Source organism: Phoenix dactylifera, chromosome 5 (assembly GCF_051530095.1).
Source record: "Phoenix dactylifera cultivar Ajwa chromosome 5, Ajwa_hap1_PhDact_Kaust_v1.1, whole genome shotgun sequence".
NCBI classification, from domain to species: domain Eukaryota; kingdom Viridiplantae; phylum Streptophyta; class Magnoliopsida; order Arecales; family Arecaceae; genus Phoenix; species Phoenix dactylifera.
This window is the reverse complement of record NC_143194.1, coordinates 12,387,291-12,400,668: the sequence shown is the minus strand read 5'-3', so window position 1 is coordinate 12,400,668 and position 13,378 is coordinate 12,387,291. Positions and strand designations below refer to the sequence as shown.

General features: G+C 43.9%; 2 protein-coding genes across 5 annotated transcripts; one reads left to right on the top strand and one right to left on the bottom strand.

The window, feature by feature from the left end:
* Nucleotides 1–3,062: 3,062 nt before the first annotated feature.
* Nucleotides 3,063–6,870, bottom strand: LOC103719381 (uncharacterized). 4 transcript variants are annotated; one of them, XR_016413146.1, is made up of 5 exons: nucleotides 6,654–6,870; nucleotides 4,846–5,897; nucleotides 4,477–4,746; nucleotides 3,854–3,913; nucleotides 3,063–3,606 (listed from the first exon to the last, which is right to left on the bottom strand). XR_016413146.1 is itself a non-coding variant. In XM_089930684.1 (3 exons), exons 1-3 carry the CDS (start codon nucleotides 6,792–6,794, stop codon nucleotides 3,229–3,231), a joined length of 579 nt encoding a protein of 192 aa, XP_089786810.1. In that variant the 5' UTR covers nucleotides 6,795–6,868; the 3' UTR covers nucleotides 3,063–3,228. The 4 variants fall into 4 exon arrangements, 1 of the variants encoding a protein (XP_089786810.1); XR_016413148.1 differs by having other exon boundaries at nucleotides 4,484–4,746; XR_016413147.1 differs by lacking the exon at nucleotides 4,846–5,897.
* Nucleotides 6,871–11,435: 4,565 nt separating this feature from the next.
* Nucleotides 11,436–12,155, top strand: LOC149753462 (uncharacterized). The gene has a single exon (XM_089923507.1). It carries the CDS (start codon nucleotides 11,436–11,438, stop codon nucleotides 12,153–12,155), a length of 720 nt encoding a protein of 239 aa, XP_089779633.1.
* The last annotated feature ends 1,223 nt before the right edge of the window (nucleotides 12,156–13,378 follow it).

Sequence of the window (13,378 nt, the reverse complement as noted above, 5' to 3'; positions counted from 1 at the left end):
CTCTTGAGGACTAGTAGTGCCTTTAAAAGCCGAAGGTGCCATTCTCTTGAATCTGCAATACTCCTTCTTTGCTCAGGAGGAGCAACATCCTGCTGGACTGGTTGCTGAGGTTGTTGCCTCTGTTGGCGTACTAACCCGACGACCTCCTCGATCAGTTCGAGCACCTGAGTTTGATTTCCGGCAGCAGCTTCTGGAGTTGATTGACCCTGGGGCCCTGAGTTATGCGATGCCTCGCCCGTTTGGTTAGTGGGGGCTCTTCCCCGAGAGCGCCCAACCATCCGATTCAAGCTACGGACACAGCGAGGCGGCATTCTGATTCAATGAAAATATATAAATTTTAAAAATATTTATCCAAACAGAATAATACAAAAATAATCAAAGCAAATGAACATTATCCCTTTGTCTAGTTACTACCCCATCTCTCAACTTTCCAACGAATCCTAAGGATCTTAAAACTTAGGCTCAAATATGACTGTTTCAAACATAATCCCTATGAATCTGAAACCTAAGCTCTGATACCACCAAATCTGTCACGCCCCGAGCCCGAGGCGCGGCAGACGCCGCACGCCCGCACGGCGGGCCGCACGGGCGCGCAAGGCAGCAGATCATACCAAAGCAGATACAGCTTTTCAAAGATAACATAATTATTTAAATTGTTCAAAAGCGGTCTTACAAAATTCCAGAATAACATATACCAACATAATTCAAATATCCAAACTAAACTAACTAAAATGCCAATAACTGAAGAATCATCGGAAACTCTAACGCACTCCCCAATCCCGTGCAATCAAACCTCTGGATCTGAAAAATGGAGAAAACAGAATAATGAGCTACACTAGCCCAGTAAGCAACAAAATACCCCAGAGTGGGGTCAGAGCATATCAGATCAAAAATACAGGACAATGTTTGAAACAAATTACAAATAATATCATTTTTGTTTTTATAAAACTCTGATATCATAATCTCACAACATGATAGGCTACGGCCACGTAACCCAGTGGCATGGGTTGCACAGAGTGCCGAAAACCACTATTGTTAGTCACCGGTGGAAACGGTGTCCAGAAACCACTATTCTAATCACCGGTGACGCGGTGTCGAAACCGGTTCCTCACAGATTGCAAGTCGACAGGTCCAACGTATAATCCCCATTGGCGGGGCCAGAACAGAACAGAACAGATCATAGCCATGCTGAGAATGCATATATATAAAAATAGTTTTCATAAACTGTGCAGTCATATTTCACGGATTTCAGAGCATATAACATGATTTTCAAATAAAATTTAACATACCTGACCCATTTTTACAGAATACAAAACATTTATCAGAATTTAATCTATTTATCAAGTAATTTGAAAATTACACTTGAAGTATTAAGTCACTTACCTCTTCTCGCTTAATTCCTACTTCAGGTAGGCGGATCAGGTTCACCTGTTAACATTTAATTAATTTCTTTGTTAATTTCAGAGCTAAGCAAAAATCAAAAATAATACTATTGGATTTCGGGTTCGGGTTCGGGTTCGAAACGGGTTTCGGATTTGGACTGGGTTTCGGATTTGGATTGGGCCCACAAAAGGGTACGACCCAAATAGGGCCCAAACTAGGCTGAACTGGGCCCAAATTGGGCCCACAAAAGATTATGGCCCATCTGGGCCCAACACTATTGAACTGGGCCCAAGTTGGGCCCCTAGTGAACCAGGCCCAAGTTGGCCCAGTTCGGCCCACGATGGGCCTTCATCTTCCCCAAACTCCCCATGGACAGGGGAGTTGGATAGCAAGAGAAGGAAGAGGGGAGAGGGGAAAGGGCTGGCTGGGTGGCCGGCCTAGGTGGCCGGAGGGCACCTCTCGGTCGACGGCCAGCCGGCCGCCATGGCGGCCGGCGACTGTTCCTGTGGCCGATGGGAAGGAGAAGCAACCGACTCGGTTGCTTGGGGCTGAAACAGAGAGAACAAAATCCATGAAAGCAAGGAGGAGGGAGGCTTACCGGCGGTGGCAGAGGCAGTGGGATCTCGGTCGAGGCTGCTCAATCCGGCGATCAAGCGGTGGCGACGGCGACGGCGACGCTTTCCGAAAGGGAAGTGGATCCCAAAACAGGGGAGGGCACGGGTGGTGATGGTGGTGGATCCGGCGGCCCGCCAGCCACTTGGGAGGCAAGAGCAGAGGAAGAAGAGGGAGGAGAAGGAGGAGAAGAGGGGGATTCGGTGGTGCCCTAGGGAAGAAAGGGTGGGGTTTTTATCGTCCTCTCCATAACGGCCCTCCGCCGCGAAAATCGCGGCGGTCGGGCGAGATCCGCGGCCGTGAATTGGCCGCGGATTGGCTAGGGGGGCGCCGCGGAATACCCGCGGCGTCCTTGCCCCTTTTGGTCCCCCGGAGGAGCCGGAGAGGATGGCGATCCTCTCCGGTTCCTCCCATATCAGGATCGAGGCTGAAGTCGGCTGGGGCTGCCGACTTCAGCCCCGTATCTCACAAGTTGTGCTAGAGAAAGTTATGCAAACTTTAAGGGGTCACTACAAAAGGAAGCATATCTCCCGGCGGTTTTTTTGGTCTCTACCGACGCTTTTAAGCGTCGGCGAATTTTCAGCCCACGCACCCCAAAGCGTGGGTCAGACGTCGGGCAGGTGGGCGTGGGTCCGGTTTTTGCCGACGCTAAGAGAAAGCGTCGGCAAAAACAGGACTTTTCCGACGCTAATAGAAGCGTCGGCAAAAACAGCTTTCCCGACGCTTTAAAGCGTCGGGAAGGCCCAAAGATTTTTTGGTTTTCGCCGACGCTTTTAAAGCGTCGGGAAAGCCCAAAGATTTTTTGGTTTTCGCCGACGCTTTAAAGCGTCGGCAAATCAAGCTAAAAAGCAATGCCAAAAACAACTCGGGCTGCTTTGCTTTTGTTAGATCTAATAACATGTTACGAGTACAGCACTTTCTTCCTATATGTATCAAGTAATGGGAGATTACCGATCCACCGCAGCTGAGTGCTGCGCACGGCATGGCCCATGCAATGTCATGGTCATCCTCTGGGAATAATATCTTCATTACCTGCACCTTCCCCTTGAACTTGTGATCCTCCAAGATTCATCAAAAAGCCTTTACTGAAGTTTAGAAATGTCATTTCAGGTGAAGCAAACACTGGCAAGAAATTTACATAGATGGCGACGATGGAGAGACACAAAGATGCCCCACCCACCATTTGAATGAATAAAACAATGAACCAGTCTGAGCCATCCAATGGTATTGTCTTTACATGCGCTGGGCATTACATAGCAGCTGCAGTTGAGGTGCACCTTCAGTGCCAAACCCACTACCATGTGGCTTCTTTGCTCTCAAGGATGATGATGAGGGAATTGGCAAGAGCTCTTGTAGCTGCAGTGAACTAGGAGATTGATAGGATCCAACCTGCATCTCTCTGGAAGGCTGAGGAAATGTGGATGAAGGCTGAGCACAGGGAAGTAGGGATGGGTCCTGCAGCCTCATGGTCTGCCATGCGGGAATACCAAGAGGCGGCCTGTATTGGGCCATATGCGCTTGCCATATCTGCTGTAGTTTGCCTCCAGCAACAACAAGTTGGGGTCCATAAGGTCCATAAATTGAGTTGCCAATCTGGTGGGGTAGCTGCAGCTGGACCAGATTAGCAAACAATCAGCACATGGACGAATTTGTGAGTAACAATTTATACAAATGAACATATCCATGAAAAGCGGAATATCATCAGCTAAAGCTCAACTGAAATTAGAATTTGTCCCTAAGAATAGTGTCATCTATCACTGACCCTCTTGAGAAAAAATAAACTATATAGCTACAAAATCCAAAAACAGAGGAAACATAAAATAGAACCAAAAAGAACCATTGTAGTTTAGTTCCATACCGTGGTTTTTACTTTTTCTACTTCTTCCATTATTTCTTGGAAGGTTAGCCCAGTCCAGTCCTGCAAAAAGAACTAGTTAGTGCATGTGTAAAGGAGGTTATATAAACAAGAATTTCAAGATAAAAAGGTGTACAATTAATCTATCAGGTAAATGTGATATACTGACAAACTTAATGTAATAATAACTTCTCATGCTTATTAACTTGTTTAACATGTCATGTGAAATAATCTAAGTTGTCATCTTCAGATTCAGAAAAGATATGGAAAAAATTTAAAAAAATGTCAGCAACACGCATTATCAATTTTTGAAACTTATTAGTATTTCTTAGTTGTTTTTGCAATTTCCTTCCATTAGCCTTTTTACATGTCACAAAAGGCTTTACAAGTCCAGTACATTATGCTCAAACCTCACAAGAAATTCAAGCTAGGGCAAGAATGCAGTCGATGTAATCAAAAAAATAATATTACGCTCTCCAAATATTCAAATAAACCTTTGGAATTGTACAAGTTTGGGCATGGAAAGATAACATTTTTGGGCTAATAACCAGTCTATGATTCAGACAACTTGCAATCTAACGTTCAATATATAGACATGGTAAAGAGATATAGAGTTTGCAACTAACATCTTACAGCTGCATGATGCAAAACTCATATAAGAATCATGTTGCGAAACTCAATATCTCTGAAACGTTTTCCTCGCGGTATGTTGTAACATAGTATGCACAAAAAAGAATCAATATTAGTTAAATATTAAAAGTATAGAAATATAATTTAAAATTGCAAAATAATTTAATGCATAGAAGTAATGTTTTTCTTACCATTAAGAAACTATATTGTCTCATTCATTCTGTATAACCCTTCAGAAAACCATTCTGTATAACCCTTCAGAAATTCTGTATAGAAGACTTGGGATTGTAGGTTTAAAACTGCATCAACTTGTTTTTCAAAATAAAAGAATATTATGATTTCTAGGGTTAAATGTTCGCTCATACCAAAATACCATGCAGGTCGACGTGTTCTCCTTCGGTATTGTCATGTGGGAAATTCTTACAGGGGAGGAGCCTTATGCCAACATGCATTATGGGGCAATCATAGGTATAGTTGATATACTAAACAATTTTGTTTAAGTACTGTATAGTTCTTTTTTTTAAAAAAAATTACTGGTAATTTTGAAAGGTGTGCCTCACAATAGTGACCTCACTGATGTTAGATGGCAAGTTGCTTTAATTAATCATTCTCCAGGATCCCAACATTAGTAGGTGATGATTATAGATGCCAGATGCTGAAAAAACCATAAATTGAAGCCATAGCCTGGATTCTAGTGGTCTTTGCTGCTGTTTCTATATGTTGTGAATTAGCATGGGAGACTTCATTCGCTAGTTTGAAGTAGTGTTTCTATCTTATTTCTGCTATTACACCATCAGGTTTCTTTGCCTGCCTTTCCTAGTAAAACCATTTTCCCTACTAGATCTCTCAAGCAGACAAGAACTGCATATATCTCCTATCTTACCTAGATGTTTCTTGAATGGCTGCTTCTAAGCTATCCCTTATTTATGCATTATGTCCGATACAAAGACAGCAAAACACAGAAAGCAAAGGAGCTAAGCACACAGCTGCAAAACACAGAAAAGTAATAGCCAATACACAAATCGAGAGAACCAATCTGATGGATACATTACACTAGCAAACAATTGCTCAAGTTTCTCAGCTTATTTTGGTACTAAAATTCAACTTTAGTTGAGTACAAAACCCGTCTCATTGCTGTGCATATCTAAGATTTCAAACTGACAAAGATGACCGAATCTATCTTTTCTTGAGTAAACTACAGCAGAGTTAAAAGAACAGAAAGGAAATAAAAAATCAATCATCATGACCTTAAAATGTTCTGCAACAAGCCATGACTCAAAAGGCTGAAAAGAGTAAAGATGTTGCGATTCCTCCCAATACACGTCCCAACATCAAAACCTTGTACTCTGGAGAATGCTTGGTGATACAGCTAAGAATATAAGCCATGCAGTAGGTCACAGAAGCCCTCTTCCAACCCCTGTATTTGGACGCATCAACCGCAACAATCTTATTCAAACAATTCGCTCTCCCAACAGTTAGATTCCAAAAGAAAAAGAAACACCACACATGATAAAACAAATTCATATCAGAAATTCCAATCTTCAGTCCATTACCTTCCCCATTTATATGATCCCAAGAAAGAAAGTCAATTCAAAAGCTCAACCCAGAAACACTCTTGCCCCCAAAACAACATCGACTTCCGTTTATAATCACAACCTGACATTCTTGACCTCAAACTCCATTATCGATCCTAATCTAACTACATGGACCACTACAAGTGAAAGTGTGAACACCATAGTTTAACCCCGCTAGAGAAACCCGTACACAAAACCAATTCCCGATTTTTCTTTCTCGTTTTTCTTCCTATTCACTTTCAAACTCTACCACCACTTGGCATTGTCGTGCAGACAGTTTCGGAAACAACGAAACGGATTTTACTCAGATGATCATGTCTCAAAGAACTACTTCAATTAAATCAGATCGGAATCCAAAATCGGAAAAAAGAGCACTCATTTCACTGTAGGAATCACATCTACCAATGCAAGCATAAATAAGCATCAAATGATCAAGAAAAAAGGCCCAAAAAAGGCCAAAAAGCACATCAATCAAACCAAATTCATCATCTAACAGAATCGATAACCCAGAGAAGCCTATCACTAGATCGAAAACTTGGGAGTTAGAATGAAACAAGAGATTCCTGCAAGAAAAGCAAGCACGAAGGGTGTTTCCATACCTTCGGTGGGGGATTCGTGGAGAGATACCGGAGTAGGGTAGGGGGAGGGAGCCGGTGTTCTTGGTGTGGGTTGTGGGGGAGTTTGATTTTAGGTGCGGAGGAGGCGGCGGAGACCGGAGAGGACAAGGGTGGGCAGTTCATCGCTGGAGAGGAGGAAGGAGGAGAGGAGCCAGAGCTTGAGATCGGGATGCAGAATGAGGAGGGGAACGGCTGCTTGTTTTTTTGTTGTGAATTTGAGCTACCACGACGCTAATTAGCGTCGTCTATTGCCGACGCTTCTATCAAGCGTCGGCATATGTTGGGGCTGGACCGAAAATCACCGACGCTTGTAAAAAGCGTCGGCAATAAAGGGTGGGTAAAACCCCATTTTCTTGTAGTGGGTGATAACATTAGCTCATAAGAAATAATAGTCATGGTTTCGTAATGCCAGGAATTTGTTGGAATATGAGGAGAGGAATGGAGCATGTTTCTCACTCCCATGAATAGCACCTTTGTTTCAGAAATCCCGATGGGAAGAACCTCATAAGAACTCTTGAATGAATTTCGGATTATGTCCATAGTATATTCTTGTATAACATGCCTCACTCAATAGAGGCAGTTAGAGAGTATCAGGATAGGTGTTATCTCCTACTCCATTATGATAAGTGTGAGGACCCGTGCGGGCGTGTGTTTAGTCCCACATCGGTTATTCGCTGGGTAGATCTTGGGTACTTATACAGGATCAAGGAACCCAAATAATAACTTGCGGGCGTGTGTTTAGTCCCACATCGGTTATTCGCTGGATAGATCTTGGGTATTTATACAGGATCAAGGAACCCAAATAGTAACTTTCGGCTAGCCATTTTGGGTGAGATCCTGGGTCGTTACAAATGGTATCAGAGCGGACCCGGCCCATAATCTATGTGGACTAGGGACACTGCAGCACGGATCCATTGGGGCTAACCATGAGCCGATGGTGTTTGTGATTAGATTTGAATGGATTTGAACCCTTAGCCTGACGAGGACGTCAGGGCTTGAACGGGGGGAGTATGTGAGGACCCGTGCGGGCGTGTGTTTAGTCCCACATCGGTTATTCGCTGGGTAGATCTTGGGTATTTATACAGGATCAAGGAACCCAAATAGTAACTTTCGGCTAGCCATTTTGGGTGAGATCCTGGGTCGTTACAAATGGTATCAGAGCGGACCCGGCCCATAATCTATGTGGACTAGGGGACACTGCAGAACGGATCTATTAGGGCTAACCATGAGCCGATCATGGTGTTTGTGATTAGATTTGAATACATTTGAACCCTTAGCCTGACGAGGACGTCAGGGCTTGAACGGAGGGAGTATGTGAGGATCCATGCGGGCGTGTGTTTAGTCCTACATCGGTTATTTGCTGGGTAGATCTTGGGTACTTATACAGGATCAAGGAACCCAAATAATACCTTCCGGCTAGCCATTTTGGGTGAGGTCCTGGGTCCTGGGTCCTGGGTGAGTCCATGGAACGGGGGGAGTATGTGAGGACCCGTGCGGGCGTGTGTTTAGTCCCACATCGGTTATTCGCTGGGTAGATCTTGGGTATTTATACAGGATCAAGGAACCCAAATAGTAACTTTCGGCTAGCCATTTTGGGTGAGATCCTGGGTCGTTACAAATGGTATCAGAGCGGACCCGGCTCATAACTTATGTGGATTAAGGAACACTGCAGCACGGATCCATTGGGGTTGACCACGGACTGATCGTGGTGTTTGTGATTAGATTTGAATGGATTTGAACCCTTAGCCTGACGAGGACGTCAGGGCTTGAACGGGGGGAGTATGTGAGGACCCGTGCGGGCGTGTGTTTAGTCCCACATCGGTTATTCGCTGGGTAGATCTTGGGTACTTATATAGGATCAAGGAACCCAAATAATAACTTCCGGCTAGCCATTTTGGGTGAGATCCTGGGTTGTTACAATAAGATAAGAAACGAAATCCATCCCTTAATGTAACAACCATGTCTATTTCCTATCACCATATTAGAACCTTTATCTTAAATGCAAAAAGTAAATTAAAAGAAAAAAAAACAAATCCTAGTGATGTGTTAGCATAGCCCCCGTTCAGATGGGTTCCAAATGATTGGATCCAACAATCTACTATTTAGCCTAACCTAACACATTCATCTTTTTTTTTTAACTATTTAAAAATATTTCAAAAATCTTAAATAAAGCTTTCTAGGTTTGTAAATTTGGAAAACCGATCTATTTAAAACTTTAGGTCCTCTAGAAGCTATAAGACTTTTTTATATACTTGTTTAAGCAATGATCAGTGCAAATCATGGTGATAAATGCATTATCAAATCAATACACAATGTTTCATGTATCACAACATCAATGGTACCTTATAACCAAGTAATTTATATAGAATTTTTCATTTAATAATAGGCAAAAACTTTATCTCAATTCCTTAGTATTTATTATCATCACACAATAAACATCTATAACATTCATTAATATGTTAGACAAAGTGAAATGAACTTTGTTATGAAACCAAATATGATTACTTATTACAAAGTATCTAATAGGTATTATTCATAGAAAGTGCTAATGAGTCCTATACAAGCCACATAATTCTTGAAAATCTCCAGAGCAAGTCCTACGCTTAGTAAATTTGCAACCATTAGCTCTGTACTAATATGATCAAGACATTGTGGACTTTTTCATTCGTTCATGAAGAGCAAATATTTTATGAGGAAGATCTACTAATATGTAATATATCTCTACAGATCTACTAATAGGGTGAACAACTTTAAGTCCTATGATTAAATTTCACGGTCAAATATTTTATGAGGAAGTCTCATAATAGAATACATATTTTGCTTCCATAGTGGATGTAATGATAAGACTTTATTTTACACTCGTCCATGATATTGCACCTTCTATAAGTAGAAAGATATAATCAATAGTGGATTTTCTACTATCTAAGCAGCCAGTAGAGTCCGAGTCCCAATATCCTATAACTTCAAAATAGTCTAACCACTTATAAGTTAGAATATAATCTTTTGTGCCCTGCAGGTAATGCATAACCTTCTTTAAAACTTTCTAATGAACTACTCCATAACCATGCATGTTGATACCTCCTAAGGATTGATATAATAAATGCAATGTTTCGACATGTGCAAACTTGGGCGTAGTTGAAACTCCCAACAGCAGATGCGCAAGGTATAAACTAAGTTTCCTCTCTCTCAATTTCATTTCTAGATTCGATCTTGTAGCTTATAAATTTTGTCCACCTTTATGATAGGAACTCGAGAAGAACATCTTTTCATCCTAAATTTCGTAAAACTCTAGATGAGTATCTTTTCTCCCAAACTTCGGCTTAACTTAAATTTCCTATAACATATGCTTAGGCTATAGACCTTGTTTCCTCTCTCTCAATATCTTTTTGTGGACATTATAACTTATTAATTTTGTCACCCTTCATGATAGAAGCATCTCTAGAAGAACATCTTATCATCCTCTTTTTTTTTTAAATTCTAGATGAACATCTTTTCAACCCAACCTAGGTATAATTTAAACATCCAACAATAGATGCGTAGGGCATAGACCTTATTTCTTCTTTCTTAATTTTATTTCTTGGATATTGCAGCTTATTAATTTTGTCAGCCTTCATGATAGAAGCAACTCCAAATGAATAACTTTTCATCCTAAATTTCTTTAAAACTCTAGAGATGTAAATCTTTTGAGATAGTCCAAGCAACGTTGAGGATATATCTCCATGGATCTTAATGTCGATAGCTTTATCCAAATCTTTCATTTCAAATTTTTGGGATAGAAACTATTTTGTTCCTTTAAATAGACCGAGATCACTTCTAGCAAACAAAATAACATCTACATATTACCAAAATTATGAACTTGCTTCTAGTCACCTTTATGTATACACATTGATTAATAATGTTTTTTTAAAGTCAAAAGAAAGCGATTGTCCTATTAAATTTGAGATACCATATTGAGAATCCAACATAAATTCATACATGGATTTCCTTTAGATTGTAAATCAGGTGTTCTTTTTCACTACCAATAAAGTGCTCAGTTTATTCCATTTAAATTTTATTCTCCAGATTACCATTGAGGGAGGCCGTGGAGCCCTAGAGAATTGTCCCTTAATATGGTTCTTGTGGAGGTTGGACAATTGGTTCTATAGCAGTAGGAACCTCATGCGGTGGATCTTGATGAAATGATAGTTTCTCCTGAATATTATCTTGCGAGGTTTTTTTTTTTTTAGAATTTCTTCAAATTAGTCAATCTTTTGAGGTTGTCCACTCCCACAAATATTGAGGTCCTCTAGAAACAACATTAGTGTGTCTAGAGGTTTTTTGAATTTTTCCAAAGACATTAATGCAATGTCTTGAGTCGAACCACAGTTTCTTCCAACAATAGGATCCACTTGCAGGATATCTTCAAACACCGATAACACTGTTCCATCCATAGCCAGGAAATGTGGCAATATTAGCTAGAGTTTAGGTTGTTAGCTCCACATTGTGTTCTATCACCCTCTAACAAAAATGAGTACAAGTTATAATATTTTCTTCCAGGTATAACCAATATGTTTTAATATAGTAGTTTGGGGTTCGTCTAGCACGTTTCTCGTAACACCAACACGCACATGCATGCGTATGTGGGAAAGGAAAGGGTTGGAAGATTGGAGAAAAGACAGGCTAGGTGGGTGTTAGAGAGAGAGAGAGAGCGGGTAAGTTAGAGAGAGAGAGAGCGCTACTGAGAGAGTTCTTTCGGGAATTCTCTCAAACGGGTGGGTGGCTAAAATGGTAGACCTTGAGAATGGGAGGAAGGCCACTTCTGAGGTAGGGAAGGAAGGGGGTCAGACGAAGACGACGGCGACTAATGGTGGAGGGAGGGGTCCGACTTGGGCGGAGGTGATCAAAGGTACGCCGAAACGCCAGGCATGGACTACTCATAAGATTTCTGACCAGGAGCTGGGATCAATCCAGACTCGGTTCCCAGATGTCCTGGAGGTGGAGGAGGAAATGCTGGAGGAATCTCGGGGTTTCTGGAAGGATTTGGCGGTCCTGGTAAGGAGCTTAGGGAGGCAGGTTCCAGCGGACTGGGTGGTGAAGGAGGTGCGCCGTGCTCTGAAGCTCGACTACAATCCGGAGTGCTTTACGATGATGGATGGGTACATGACTCTCCGCTTGGCCTGTGAGGTCCATCGGGAGGCGGCGGTGAAGTTTGGGCCATGGATGGTGGCTGGACAGGTTCATGCTATGGAACGATGGCGCCCAAATTTCGTTCCCGGCAGGGATGACATCGGTAGAGGTGTTGTTTGGCTGAGGCTGCCCCGGCTCCCTCTGGAGTTTTGGAGGACGCCGATTATTCTACAACTGGCAGCGAAGGCCGGGAAGCCGCTGGAGGTGGATTCATTCACGGATCAGAGGAAGAAGATGGGCTTTGCTAGAGTGAAGATCGAATTGGATCTCAAGGAGCCGTTGCGCCCTGGATTATTTGTGAAAGGGAGAAAGGATTGATCGGATACAAAGTTCTGGCAGGATTTTCTTTACGAAAACCTGCCTTCCCTATGTTATAAGTGTGGTCGGGTGGGACACTATGAGGATAAATGCAGTTGGATCCTTCCTGCAGCGAGGGAACCGGAACCGGTGGAGACTGTGGGGGAGGTGGCGACGGAGGAGGGGCGCAACCCTATGGGTACCTCGGGTAAGAGGGAGGCAAAGGGGAGGGGAACCATGGGGGCTCCGCCTTTCGGCCCGTGGCTGGTCACCCATAAAATCCGCCCTCCCCGGCCGGCAAATGGAGGGAATAGGTTGAAGAAGATTCCTGAGCCCGGTGGTGGTGGGTCGGACCCGACGGTGCTGCCGGTGCGTTCGGAGTTGAGCCCAGCGGCGAAGGGATCAGGTGTGGCAAGTCCTTCAGTGGTCCATGGCGGATGGCAGAAACCGACTAAATTTGCCCGTCGGAAGTCGTCGGAGAGCTTCCAAGCTGGTCCTTCCTCGACGGCCCCGTCCGGTGGAGAGGGTCGCCCAGGTGGGGCTACGGTGTCTCAGGCGGGGGTGAGCCAGCGAGCTGACCCAACCCGAACCAATCAGACCGGGGGCTCTGAACCGGTCGGTCCGGCTGGTGAGCAGGCCAATGGGCCATGTCCAGAGCGGGCTAGCCAAAGTCCGATTCGTGGTTGGGCTGGTGTCGAGCAAAGCCCGCATCCGCCTGGGTTACATGGTGCGGGCCCGAGCTCACTCAAACGGAATCGCAGCCCGACCTCAGGTAAGCTTGAGGTGGATGATTTGGTTTTGCTCAGATCCAAAGGTGGGGAGACTCCGGCAGAGGAGATGAGGCGTCTCGACGGCAAGGGTCGCCGATGAAGCCGTAGCTCGCCCCCGCCGACTACGCCGAAGGCTAATCAGCTGACCGGAGCGGTGCCGCTGGCTGGGGTAGGACGAGATGGCGATTTGGCAACACCGAGACCGGCTCCTTGGCTCGCTTCCGCTGTGGATCCGGTGCAAATGGCAGCGGGTGGAGTGCAGTCGCCGGAGCTGGTGGGAGTCACGACTCAGGCCAAGGCGGGGGGATACGACGTCGGCAGGGGGAAGCCGGGGGAGCGATGCCTTCGGCAACAGTGCCCGGTTTGATCACTGCAGATGAAGTGTGCCGGTTGGCACAGAGCAACAGTGAACAGGGTGTTTCATCTAACAGTGCACAGGGTGTTTCAACTAACAGTGCACAGGGGGATTCATCT